The sequence below is a fragment of the Natrix helvetica genome (assembly GCF_964273705.1).
Source record: "Natrix helvetica genome assembly, chromosome: 2".
In the NCBI taxonomy this organism is placed as follows: domain Eukaryota; kingdom Metazoa; phylum Chordata; class Lepidosauria; order Squamata; family Natricidae; genus Natrix; species Natrix helvetica.
The window spans coordinates 179,556,866-179,571,970 of record NC_138552.1 but is presented as its reverse complement, the minus strand read 5'-3'; the positions used below and the strand labels follow the sequence as shown (position 1 = coordinate 179,571,970).

General features: G+C 34.3%; 1 protein-coding gene across 1 annotated transcript; it reads right to left on the bottom strand.

Moving 5' to 3' along the window:
- Positions 1–11,434: 11,434 nt before the first annotated feature.
- On the bottom strand, positions 11,435–12,574 carry FUT9 (fucosyltransferase 9). The gene has a single exon (XM_081941779.1). It carries the CDS (start codon positions 12,564–12,566, stop codon positions 11,490–11,492), a length of 1,077 nt encoding a protein of 358 aa, XP_081797905.1. The 5' UTR covers positions 12,567–12,574; the 3' UTR covers positions 11,435–11,489.
- Between the last annotated feature and the right edge of the window lie 2,531 nt (positions 12,575–15,105).

Genomic DNA, 15,105 nt, shown 5'->3' with positions numbered 1-15,105 from the left:
GAATGTTGCCATAAATGAGCAGAGGGTTTTTATTTATTTATTTATTTATTTATTACTTGAACTTATTAGTCGCCCCCTCTCCCCACAGGGACTCGGGGTGACGTACAAAAGTATTATATAGCGTACAGAGGAGGTAAGAATAAATAAATAAGTTACAATACCTAAAAAAGTTAAAACCCCAGTGAAATTAACCCTTAAAAACTAAAATTACCAATTAAAAATGCCCTGGCCTGGAGAGATTGTAGTATTATGCCAGGTCAGCTAGTCGAAACAGGTAGGTTTTCAGCTTCATACGGAAGGAGCGAAGGTCGGTTGTTGTCCTGATGTCTGGGGGGAGGTCATTCCAAAGGGTGGGGCCCACTACAGAGAAGGCCCTACTCCTGGGCGTCGCCCTCTGGCACTCTCTGGAGGACGGCACCCGGAGTAGTCCCTCTCTGTGTGAGCGGACGGGTCGCAGGGATGTATGGGGCAGGACGCGATCCCGCAGGTAACTAGGCCCTGTGCCATGGAGCGCTTTGAAGGTGGTAACCAGCACCTTGAAGCGCACCCGGTAGGCCACAGGAAGCCAGTGCAGCTCGCGCAGGTTCACAAGTCTTTTATATTTCTATTGTTTTCAAAACGTTGTGTGCTTTCAAAATATGCCCAGCAAATCAGCAAGGAAGCTGTACTCTTTTTTATTTTTCAAATGTTATCTGAATCTTCTCTAGGCATGAGATGGAGGAATTGGTGTCTACCTGGAATGTTATTGTGAAAACTTTTTCTGATTTTTATAAAACATGTAGTCGCACTGAAGAAAGATTATAATGGTAATAGAAAAATATCAGCAAAGATTAAGATTGCTTTGCAGTCTTTCAAAGTAATAATGTTAGATGATACTGTTTTTGCAGTATAGGAAGGATCTGCCCTTTTTTTCCTATCAAATAAATGGCAGATAAGAATATTACCATGCATGAACCCAAACAAGTGTTTGGCAAAGGAAGCTGCTTTTGACCAATGCTGTCATTAGTTGAATGAATATTTAAAAAAAAAAAACTGAGTAAGTATAAAGCTGTGGATTTTTTCCTTCCTTTTGTCATTATGAATCCATCTGTGATATATACTAAAATCGATGATTATTGTACTTCCAGAAATTTAATCAGTTTATGTTTGTTTTTGTGTGTGCATATGTTTTTTTTTAAAGGCTCCTATCTGGACAGATTTTTTGAGCATACATAAAGATAAGGGTAAGTCTGATTCAGAAAATATCTGCAGTTATTAATATGCTTTTTCTGTTAACATGGTTATAGTTTTTCTTGTGTATATAGAGGTTTTATATTATGAGCTTTTTCAGTATTTTTATCCCTGTAAGTTGTTCAGTCACTTGAGTAAAACAGACAGCTATATACATTAAATAATTAAGAGTTAGGGAATAATTTTTGTTCTGATTTGGTTTTCAGGACTGTATCTGAAAGTATTTGACAAATTATTCCCTGTTAATTCTATATTTATTTTATACTTCACTGAAGAGGAACTTATTATAGAGCTGAAAGGACATGTACATTGGAAAATTGATCCAAATGCAGACTAAATATAAAATTAAACCCCATGGGAAAATACATTTGAGTCTTTTTATTTTAAATATTCTTATTACAACAACTTTGTTCACATATTGACACAAATTTACATATCCAGTGTTTTATCTTTTGGGAGGAATGCCTCTGTTAATGCATGTTTTCAAAAAAAAAAAAATCAATGAAATTTTCATAACACAATAGAAACAAACTTTCATTCACCATCTTGAAAGCTTTGTCACAGTTTGAATTCCCGGCATTCCATAAAATGGATCTTTGCAGTTTGCAATCAGTGTAGGAGATATTCATAATCACATATAATCTTAAACACAGAAATTTCACAACAAAAGGGGAGGGGGAAACAATTATATAATTTTACTTGCACATGTTAAGGAGGCAAAATGGTAAGTCAAACAACAGGAAAATATCTTTTTTTGAGATCACATGTAGAGAGCACAAAAAGCAATTGCAATTTCTAATCAATAAAAAAATCATACACATTTTTTGACAAGGCCTTTTTTCATGGCTTCTTCAAATGTGTATTTTAGAAGATACAATTGATATCTTCTGGAAGTTATATTATCATTGGATAGTTATATACAATTTGATGCAACAAGACCAATCCTTGTCTCTAAGCAAACATGAAAATATCATTGTGCTTGTGGAAACTTGATTGCTAGATTCAGGTACTAAAAAGACTTAACCGTTTTTTGGCGAGACCAATGAACTAACTTTTGATGAATTATTCATCTCGTTCTTTTCTTGAATTTGTCATAAATATAGATAATAAGTGCTTTAAATAAAGTTGTCTCATAAATATATGCCAAGTGATGTAAGAGCTGCTTCATGCTCATTCATCAAAATAAAAAATTATGCTGTCATGCCATTTAAGTGCTTTAACTTGCATGTGTCTAAGTGGTTTCCCCAAACAGGACACTTTTTCATTCATGACAAGACCATACAGTTCTGTTCTTGCTGCTTATATTATGCATTTAGATTTTCCATTTATTTTTCTTCTTCTTTCACAATATATTATCATAAGTATTGATAATTTAATCAATAAACATTTATTACATTTCAACTTTATAACCAGAAAGAAACTAGAGTGAGATTGACTAATAGCACCCATTTCCACTTCAACTATCCTATCTAATTAGAGAGTCTGTGATTTAAAAGCTTCTCAGTTAAGTGGTTTCAATTAGTGATCAGTTACTACCTGGTAACTTTAAACGTTCTCCAGCAGCCTGTTACTTTAAATCAGTGTTTGGTAAGATCAGCTATTTATCAAATACAAAAAGTATAATAAGTAGAAAATGTCGTTTCTGAAAGTAAAAATCAAATTGATTCATCAGTGTGCTTGGGCATTATTGTCTAATGTTAAAATAGTACATAATATTCATGTTAATATACTCATGAGACAAGATGAGAAGATACAGTCAGCAAAATATGTTTTATATGCTGTACATTTGGCTTTAAATTTTTAAGGTTTTGTTTTTTTACAAAGTAGTGCAAAATTACAATGCATTGATACAAAATCAGTCCTATTTAGTAATTATTTCCCCACTTTTTTCACCTTGTGCTTCTTTAATGGCTACAAATTGGCACAGATTAACAGCAGAGTGACAGTCCTGTTCCTGTTTATTTTTACTGATATAAATATAAACTCTAGTTAAGTTCAGTGGGGCTCCTATCCAGTTTGTTTTTTGCTCAGAATTGCACAAAGAGCAATATGAATGAGATGTTTTTTCCATTGTCATATTTAAATTGCAGTGACTAAAGTAACATTTCAAACTGATTTTGTGTGCATATTGACAAAATTCGGGTAATACATGAATGGCACTGCAATCCTTTATACAATGGATGTCAGTGAAGAATAAAATATCCAGCTCATTTTACATATGAAGCTATGACAAAGCATACCACCCATAGCAGTGGTTTTTCCAAAAGTTTCATATTTCAGAGAAATGTTTATCTATATTTCTTAATGTTACCATAATTTAGATTTATCTGTCACTAGAAAGTGAGTTATGACTTTTAACAATATGATTGAAGCAAAAGCACCTGTTTGACTAAGTCATTATCAGTGAGAGAGATTAATATAAATTAAGTTTGATTGTATCTCTGACAAGATCCGTTCTTTCAGGAATAAATAGAATTCATTAGGACCACCTACTGGGTATAATGATTAGAGACATTTTAAATGACACATTGATTAGATTGTCAATAATTACTGTGGCATTTTTTCCCACTATATTCTACTTTCTTGTAGGACTGTATTGCTAAAATAATGGTGCTCGTGTGGTAAACAAATTGATGTACATGGTATCTTTAAAAATCATTTTTTTGTTCCAGCATGATTTTCAAATGATTTTTACACGTGTTTTGACATACATCATTTCAGGCAGGATGATCTAAAGAGGAAAAATGTTCTGGAAAAAAACCAGAGTCCTATAAAGTCTTAATTTTTTGTATTGTTTAAGCAAAATTGGAAAAAGTCCTTTGCTACCTTGTATATTTGAAATGAAAAAGTGCAACTTCCAGTCTTCCCTTGGATTTCCCTCCTGTTTTCTTTTTAGGGAAAAAGATATGCTAGTTGCCTTTGAGGGTGTCATAGGATTATTTTACGTTCTTAATATACATGCATTTAAAGGAACCATTCCAGGATAGAATGTGAGAGTAAACCGATACATTTCAATATGCAGAATATATAGTAATGTATAGTATTGAAGAACAACTTTTCCAGGGACACTATGCAGAGTTAAGAAAAACAGTACATGACTAGCATACATAATATGTAATTTCACAATCTAAACTGTGATCTGTTGTAAAAATGAGATCAGTATAGATTTGTAAATGCCTTGGTATGAAGTGAAGATACTTTTATCTATAACTCTGAATATTAAGAACTAAAATTATATGTACTATATAGTTGTCACAATCAGTTTGCCTTGAATTATATCATCTACAAACTTTTGCATATGTTCTTCAGATCGCAATGCTACTATTTCTTTATGAATCCTTGTAAATGAATTAGTTGTAAAATATTTAAGGGGATTAAATACAGCAAATGTGAAATTGTGTAATTAAAAAACTTGTTTTCCCTAAGAAACTATTTTCATGTGAAACACATTTTATATAAAACACATATATAAACCGTAGGATAAAATATGGTGTGTTTTTTAATTGGAAATTAGTCCAATTAGGAAATTAAGATGACATCCCTTAAAAACAATTTAGCACTCTAAGGGGACGGGTTATAGCTGACAAGTTGAGTTTTCATATTGTGGCAGAATGTATAAATTTGAAATTCAAAACAAAAGATGAGTTTGTGTAAAGCTCAAGACCCACCTATTCCAAGTAGACGAGTTCCGTGTAAAGCTCAAGACCCACCTATTCCAAGTAGCTGGCCTGGCTCAACCATAATTTCATATCGCTCCTGACGGGTTTTTAATTTTGTAATTTTATTTAAGGGATTTTAAATTGTGTTTTTAATTGTTTCCACTCATCTGTCTACCTCCTCCACGCACACGTATATGTCTTTGTTCCTGTGTATGTTTGTCCATATCTGTATTTTATTTGTTTTTATTGTACGCCGCCCCGAGTCCTTCGGGAGAGGGTTGCGGCTAACAAATAAAATTATTATTATTATTATTATTATTATTATTATTATTATTATTATTATTATTATTATTATTATTATTATTATTAGTATCATTAGAAATTCAGTAACCTTTTGTCTATACAGAAGAGTTTCAAGTGACACAATTTTTGCTCAGGTAGTCCTAACTCTACTTCATGTATTTTTAGGATTACATATCCTTGAACTTTTACAAAAGTAACAAACTCCATCAATAAGTAAACATTTACCAATATTTGGGCTCCATGACAGTAACTCCTGAATATAATTAGCGTACACTGAAATGCACTTCCACAGAAGGAAATTATGGGCCATATTAAGAGCTGGTATTATAACTATTTTCCAATGCAGAAAGTGGCAATGTTGCAGTATACATCATTTTTAAAATTTATATATGACATAGAAGGATGCATTTCTTGCACATATTACATACATGCATTAACAGTAATTTTGAACATGTGTAGTTTATTTGTTCCGTACATTAATTTATTAAGTTAATTTCCAGAAATTTTACTTTAATGTATAATGAGTGACAGATATAAATTAATATACTAGTTTTATCCTTTTCCAGTGTTACTGTTCCTTAAATTGTTCATATTTAGCAATTTGCATTGTAACTGAGTATTTATCCTATAGTTTCAGGTTGTGCAGAACACACCTTGAAGGCCTAAAATTTAACTATTACAGAGTTAAAGCAAAATACTGAAAAAGAGGTATCTCTTACAGCTCTGTTTGTACTATGAAAGAAGCATTTTCACACAGGGCAGAAATTATTAAGAGTAACACTGTAGATTGTATTTGTAAAAGCTGATGACATTTTCATGGGCCAGATTTATATGCAATGAGAATTTGCTACCCTGTAATTGTTAAATGTTTCTTGTATGAAAAGTTCATATCTGAAGTCAAAATACAATTTAAAATCAACTTTAAATCTTTGAGAAAACAAACAGAGCAAATCAGTGAAAAAGAGACAACTCTGTGTTCTTTGTTATATTGCACATGACACTGTGTAAATGATATTTTAATCACCAGAATGAGATACTTGCTCCAAACACTTCAATATTCTATGCTTGTTTGAAAGTAATATCCCCAAAACAAAATAATGCAGTTTGCTTTGCATATTGCTTTTTACACCCCCCTTCTCAAATGTACAAATGGCATCCAAAGGTAGTTTCAACAGTTATGCAAGCACAAACATACACACATAAACACTCACGGAGAACTAGATCTTGCAGTCTCAGCATCACCTTACTTATCAAACCCAAGTCTGAATTCTGGGAGATATTGAAAATGCTGAAGAATATGGCACAAATAATTGGAGATGAAATTCTTAGCAATCTAAGGGACCCCTTTCTCTCCCATGACACCAGAAAGCAGCATCTTTCTATTTGGACTAAAGCCACAACTTTCACTCTCAAATACAAATATTTTTCGAAAGTTCAAATTTCATTCTGTCACATATACACATATTCAAAAATTTTCTTTTAGTTTCTTAATGCAACTGCTGGTGAATCTACAGGATTCACAGTTTCCTATAAGAGAACATTCTTTTAAAGTGACACAATATATGAAAAAATAAACATATTATTAAGGATGTATCACCTTCAGTTTTCATTCTAATTGTATGACCTTTTGTTCTTAAATGTATTTCATATATCTCACGAGACCACTGGCTTGAATGTGTTTCCATGAATTCTATGATGTCCATTTACAACTGGTACAAAAGGAATGTAACACTTCTTACATTTATAACTTGTTGAACATATTCTTTAAAAAATTGAAAAGATTAACCTTGCAAATGCATTTATCTAAATATTTTGTTGAACAGTTTTAAAGTCCAGAGTTCAGACACAACATAACAGTTAACATAGGGTACTTTAGCACCAAGTTTGATTACATATGTACTATGAATCTTGGATAATTAATTTCACATAGCAAAAGTTCATTTGGGAATTTTTTTTAGCACTGAGGAAAAACCAGGATGCTTTAATTTTGCAACCATGGACTGGAAGATTAGAAAGCATTGCATATGTGTTTACATGTTACAGAAAATGAAGGAAATTTATGGGGCAATGCATTGGCTATTGCAGATCTGATGGAAATACATTTGAATGAACAGAGTCCACTTAGATCAGGGGTATCAAACTCGTGTCATCACGGCATTGTCATGCGATGTATTGGGATTTTTTTGCCCTTTGCTAAACTGGCTGGGGCGGGGGAAATCATGTGATGCATCCAGCCCACGGGCCGCGAGTTTGACACCCTTGACTTAAATCAACACTTCCCATTTTATCTCTGCTCTATTTTTTATTGGGTGGGAAAATTGTTCACAGAAAAAAAGCCTGATCCTCCATGACAGTCTTTGCTGTTTCCCCCTGTCGTTAAAGCTGCAGTCTACGAGAGAAATATATTCCGTGTGTATACAGATGATACAGACAAATAAGTAAATGGGACAGAGACCATCAGACATATTCCTTCTCTCATGAGGATAGACTTAAACATTTTATCTCCACTACTTTTTCAAGAAACCCTTAAATTAAATGTTATTTTTGAATTTAAAATGCTGATTTCACAAACTGAAATTTGGGAGTCCAGAAAATCTCATGTGAAAAATTCACATGTGTGTATACACACAGACATCACCACACAAAATCTTTTTTCTAAAGTTTGAGGCTAACTTCAGATTCTGGAATTTATGACAAATTTAAAATGTGAACAGTTATTTATTTGAATTTTATCTCCTCTTTATTATTTTATAAGTAATTCAAGATAGTGAACACACACCTAATACTCCTTCCTATTTTCACCATGCAACAAACCGTGAAGTACTGTACAGTAGGTTAGCCTGAGAGAGAATGACTGGCCCAAAGTCAGTCAGCCGGTTGTCATGCCTATGGTGGGATTAGAACTCAACTCTCCTGATTTCTAAACCACTATACCAAACTGGTTCTCTTTACTCACTGTGACATCATAACAAATCATTTCCAAGAAACACTCCTAAAAGTAAACTTAATTGTCCAGTGTTTTATTTTTTATCAGAAGTTAAATACGTTTAAACTATATTTAAAAGGGACTACTTTAGTCAAATATCAAAAAATATAATTTATGAAATATCTTTGAGTTAACTGTTAAGTCCTCCTTTTTTGATACTGATAAAATCTTGCAGAGGAGAAGTCTCTAAATAAAGACTCCTCCATACTATCAGTTTGCATTGCCTGAAGAACTTACATATATATTCATTTCATCTTAAACAGAGACCGAATTAATTGCTTCAGAAAAGAATATGAAACAAAGCGGCAAACTGTTAAGTCAATTAATAGCATTTTGAAATCCAAGGTTGAATGCAGCTCCCAAATACATGCTTAAAAATATCTCCCTTCCACCTATATTCTTTGCTGTAAAATGCTGAACATAATTGTACTCTGCATTTTGAAAACTACACTTACCATTCTGCAAATTGTATTCACTAGTAAAAGTACCGTATTTTTTGGACTATAAGACACACCAAGATTTCAAAGAGGTAAGTCAGGAAAAAAAGTTTTTGTCCTCCCCAGCCCACAGGAGAACTCTGCAGGCTTCAGCACGGCTCGGGGGAGGCAAAAATGCCCCCGTTTTTCACCAAAATGGGGAAAATTTTCCCTTCCACCAGCCCTGCTGAAGCCTGCAGAGTGCTTCTGGGGGGTCCGGAAAGGCAAATACGCCTCCATTTTCCACAAAAATTTAATGCGGGGGCAGCGCTTCGGGAGGCCAAAAATAGCTGTATCCGGTGTATAAGGCACACCAATATTTCCACGCTCTTTTGGGGGGGGGGAAGGTGGGTTTTATACTCTGAAAAATACGGCAATTAAAAATTAAAATGTTTTTATAGGGCATTCAAAACTATATGTTATAATGAGAGAGATGGAAGCAAGTTCCTCATCTGTCATCAGTTTCCAAACCAAACATACAATAACAAACTGTTGCTGAAAATTGGCAATACTAATAAAGCTGATACTATCTTAACTTGCCTTCTCCTCTACTCTCAAGAGTTTCATCAGCAATTGTTCATCACTGATGCATTTTATGAAGGTGATGCAGCCTGTTGCTGCTTGGGAACAAAAAATGTCAATAGAAAAATGTGATCATCCATAAAACATATGCAATACATGTTTTCATTTTAGAAAGAAATATAAACTATGGACAATAATATTACTTAAACTCTTAGCCTTAAACCCTTATGCCCTTCTTAAGACCTAAGACAAATTGGACCTCTGAAATTTTTTTGGTAAAATTCAAAATTGCCATACTGTAATTTTTTAACATGATAAAATGGAAATTTGGGGAATGCATACAAAATTGTTATTGGAACTGCATTCAATTACTTACAATACAAAAGTAAACTCAATGAAACTTAGTACCATATTTTTTGGAGTATAAGACACAGCAAGGTTTTGAAGAGGAAAATTTTAAAAAAAAGATTTTTGCACTCTGCAAACCTCCCAGAAATGGCCCATTTTTTGGGAAAACGGGCTCATTTTTTCAAAAAGGGCATGAATAGCCCTTAGGAGGCTTGTAGAGTGCTCCTTCGGCAGGGGAGGGGGGACAACGACAAAAAAACTGCCATTTTTTGAGAAAATGGGCCTGTTTTTTGTCAAAAAAAAAGGGCGCAGATAACCTTTAGGAAGCTTATAGAGTGCTGCTGGGGGCTGGGGGGGAGTGGGCTGTTTTTTGCTCACTTCTGCCCTCCCCAGCCCCCAGAAGCTCCATGAAAGCCTTCTAAAAGCTATGCATGGCCATTTTGGTGAAGGCGCGGAGTTTCGGGAGGCAAAAATGCTGTATTCAGTGTATAAGATGCACCCAGATCTTCAGCCTCTTTTTTGAGGGAAAAAGGTGCATATTAGATTCTGAAAAATACGGTATTTGTTGTCTAAGCTGGCTTTTTAACTTTTTTCTTTTTACTTTTTGGAAACCAGTACAAAAGCCAAAGAAGCTTCTCATCTTGTAAGGACTTATGCATTTATAGGTTAGACTAATGAATGGTTAGCTTGCTTCTTCTGATCCAGATAATTTTTTTTATCCAGCATTACAATGCAAGTTTAATTTTCCCATTTTTGGTGACTTTTTCACACACAAAAAATCTATTTTTTAATAATGTTTTTTTTTAATAATTGAAATATATGAAGGATTAACCAGACATGTGAAACTAAATGCAAGTCTTCTCATTGGAACAACCATAGGAGTCACTGGTTTCAAAATGGAAGATGTGATTAAATGATCAAAGCCTCATTCCTTTCTAATATCCATGGCATGGCAGTGCACTTACATTAAAAAAAAAGATTTAAGTTTTGATCACCATGTCCAGTCTGGCATTTGGAAGCCAGGGTCTATCACTGTGAATGAGCTTGCTTCCCATGGAGTAAGCAATGATGTTCTGCAACCAAAGGAAATTTATAAGACAGAACCGTTCGGTTTATAAAACAGAATCAAACATTGTTTTGGTTATTTGGATGTATCATTCTATTTCATAAATTATATTTGTTAAACCATAATAAATAGCTTGGTCCCTGCTGTTTTATGTTGATTAGCTTCGTATCCCCCTCTCCAATTTCTTTTGCTGCCCTGCAAGGAAAAAAACCTTGCTTTAATCAATATAAAAATGATTGCCTTATGTAACTGTGATGCAGCATTGCAAAAATGATGAAACAAGAAATAGTACATAAGAGCAAACTCCTCAGTGAACACTGTCAAACACAGCAGGATTTCCAACAAATTATAAAACAATGTCGTGGCAGAGGTTCAGGATGGAATAATTTGTGCAGCCATATCATGGTCTTTAAAAGCACCCAAGTTATTTCACATATCTCCCATAAGTACATCCTTGAAAAGTTGCTACTTTTTGGTTTCCCAGATGGGACAGTAAATGTATGATTAGAATGTAACAGTAAGCCACCACAGTTTGGATTGTTTAAAGGAGGGAAATCCAATGTTGGATTATTAGTCTTAATTCCTTTTCAAAATCTTGGCTCAATAAAATACAAGAAGAGTCTGAAAGATGGTGGTCACTTCTTCAACAAATAAACGGAACAGAAAGTGACCAATCCGCCACTATTATTTTTTTGAAAGACATCTTTATCTGGAAAGGAAGGAGAGTGGTTAAGGTTTCAAGGCTTTAAGTGAATTATTGATCCACATTGAGAAGGCCAGATGACAAACAGTAATGCTTTCCTCTGGACTTCTCCCTCCCCTCTCCTCATCTTGGGATGGCGATTTTGACAGCTTTCCTCCCCCTTAATATAAAGTGCAGGAAAACAATGAATAAAAGTTTAGTTCCAAAACCATTTCTCTAAATTACCAACAGACTTGTATTCTTGGTGTCTCTTTATATGGTCACAAGCGAGGCATGCATGTGATTCCCAGAACCGAGAAAGGCGCACTGAAAAATCCTTCCTCCAGTTGAAGTAGCTAATATACAGTTTAGTGTTTTTATCAAGCATCAGAAGGTACTCTGAAAGGTCCTTTGGAGACAGGAAATCCTCCACATGTATGAAAGAGTTAGCTGGGATGTAATTCTCATAGTTTTCTCTGGGAGGGCCTAGAACGACTGGCACAGATCCAGCAAAAAGAGCATTGTAGAGTTTCTCTGTAATGTAGTCTTTATGGATAGAATTTTCAAAGGAAAGATAAAACTTGCAAGTGGAAATAGTGGGGATCAAATTTTTATCACTGATATAATCTCCAAATGCTTGTCCATAGGTATGAATTTCAATATATTTACTTAATTCATTATAATATTTAACTCTAGCATGCTCAGGATTCCAGTTACTCACTACCCAACATACAAGTTTTTCTTTATTCGGCATTTCATACTCAAAGGAATTTGTGCTGACTATCATGAAGCCATAAGGCACCTGAATATCTGAATCCCGGCGATAGGTGAGGGTCAAATTGAACAAATGTTCAATCCCGCTCTTTTGTGGAGTATGGGTTGGAGATTCCAGGTTCATCCAGATCCATTTCTGAAATGCAGGTCTAGGCTGCTGAGGTAAATTAGTCAGATCCCAGCTAATGTCTCTATGGTGAACGAGAACTGCATGAGACCGGTTATATAGTGTGCGGTCCGTTGTCAGATGGCATCCATGAATATTAAAAGTGGGACAAAATTTCAGATCAAATGTCTGTCCAAATGGCCAAACCCATATCAGAATTGTTGTTTCATTAATGTAATCACTTTTGGTTGAGAAGAAATTCTTCATCTTTAGAACCGAGCTGGCTGATTCAATAGGACTAGAGATCCATCCGCTTGTGGGCTTGATGTAGATGAGCAGACAGGCCATGAAACAGCCAAGCACAATGAAGAGAAATAGAAATGGCCGGAAAATTCCTTTGGATGATGATGTCATAATTTGATCTACAAAAAGAAGAAGAAGGAAAAGTTGTTTTTAGATTAAGGTGAAGTTTATTAAAATTTGCATGCATAAAAGAGCTACTCTAAAAACATGTAGAAACACAAAACATATAATGGTTATTATGCAATATTGATAAACCTAACAATTACAAATAATGGGAAAGAACCATAATATTTTTCACAGACTCTAATGAAAGTCAAATGAATGGAAAATATGTGTTGAGGTGGAATGAAAACTATACTCACTATACTGCATGTATTTGTGTATTTGTATTTCAGTGTTAAATTAATATTAGTAAGTTAGTCGCATCTATATTCAAAATAATCCTTTATTATTTCTGGTTTCAGGAGAAGTTAAAAATTAAATATTTATATTATTTTTAGGGGAATTTTCCTTTTCCTTTTTTTAACATTTATAAATTTTGCTACTGTTATTAATGTTTTATTGGGCATTAATTGTCTACCTTCAATAATTCTTTGTTCATTTTATGTGAAATATATATTCATATATATAAAAATACAGCTGTGTTTAATAAAATAACACATGAAAAAAGAACCCCCCTCCAAAATAGGTATAATGTGGATTTATTACTACAACATACATTTTAGCAATTAGCATTTTATATACTGCAAAGGGTGTAAAAACAATAGCTTGTGAAAAAAAATTATTCATGGCTCTATGCTAGATGCAAAATGGCAAACATTTAAAGAAACTGTCCATTGGCATGGTACATAAAGGAGCTCAAGGAACATTAGGAATAAAATCCTCACTTAGCATGATTGCCATAAACATTCCTCAGTTCTTGAGAGCAGAGAGAAGCTCAATTATGCTAAATATATGCAATCACTTCTAATACATCTCATTAGGACATAGCTTTCTTTGTGTGCTTTTTTTGTTTCTTTGTGAATGAAAATACGTACATATTTAAAGCATTTATCTATTTTTACCACTACAAAACCCAATCCCAATTTAGACTTTTTTTTTTAAAAAATGACAGATTAACAATTTTAATCTTAAAATTAAAACAATGTGGTCCATATGGAGCTGCTCTTGAAGGACATTTGGAAGCTCCAGCTGGTACACAATACAGCTGCAGAGGTAGTAAAGACTATTGGGCATCTGACACATGCAACACCGCTGCTATATGAGCTGCACTGACGGCCAGTGTCCTTCCAGGTGCAATTTCAGGTGCTGGTTTTCACCTTTAAAATCCTTCATGGCTTGAAGCTAGTTTACCTAATCCAATTTGGCCCTACAGATTTGGCATGTTGTGGGTCCCATCAACCCATAACAAGGAATGTCATCTGGCAGGGACCAGGGGATGTGCTTTCTCTGCCCTAGCTCTGGAAAATACTCCCTTAAATGATTAGGATGACCCTGACTTAGATTAATTACTCAGTAGAACGGCTTGCTTCCAGAAGTTGTGGGTGTTCCAAAATGGAGATTTTTAAGAAGAGATTGGACAACCATTTGTCTGAAATAGTATAAGGTTTCCTGTTAGCGCAGAGAGTGAAATAGTATAAGTCTCCTGCTAGAGCAGGAAGACCTCCAAGGTTCCTTTCAATTCTGTTATTCAGACCCTGCTGGCCTTTTGTAAACCATGAGGATTAGTTGTGCACTTGGGTCTGGGGCCCTGAGTGTTAAGGGTCCTGCTTCTTGTCTGTATTAGCATCCATAGAATAATTCTACTTTATATATATCTAATATATATCTAAAAATACAATTTTAAAAAACATCAAAAAGGATCAACAGCAATAATAAAGAAAAGACAGGGCAGAAGAAATTCTGCAAATAATAGGCAACATGAACAAATTAATTTTGCATCATACACGGAAAACGGTACACCAACCCTAATTAAACTGGAAAGCGATTCTATAATTGGATGAACTCTATCATGAACACCATGTCTTAGATTACTGGATAGAGAATTCCTGAAAAATGTGGGACCATAAAAATGATTCCCCAGTAATCTGAACGACCAGAAAATAAAGGCAAAGCAATCCATCAGTTACTCTTAAACCCATGTAGGTTGAGTACCTTCACCTTCACTCAAACATGTTTTCAGTCAGTGTATCTTCTCCTAAATAATATACACTTCCCCTGAAGTCTCAGAATTCTAAATTTTTCAGGCCAGCCTTAAAGGAAGGCCTATGCAAAGCACAATGCATGACTCCAACCATCAAGTTAATGTATTTTTGCACAGATTTGCCACACCAGTTGATGCTGAGGAAACTTTTCTTTGCCCTTTACTTTTATGGATTACAAATTAAAGTGGGCCCTTTTTTCTGTCTACAAGGTGACATTTGATGTTGACTGGTGGGTTGTAGGCTCTACTTGCAAATATGCATATTCCTTTTACTATACACTGCCCACCCTCTAAAATAAAATATTTATTTTAATATTTATTTTCCTCTAAAATATTCATAAATGTTCCTCATTCACATAGTACCTGTGCCATTTACTTACCATTCCATTTGCTGTTTATTTATGTCATTCATATTAATACTCGTTTTCTCATCCCATTCACATACTC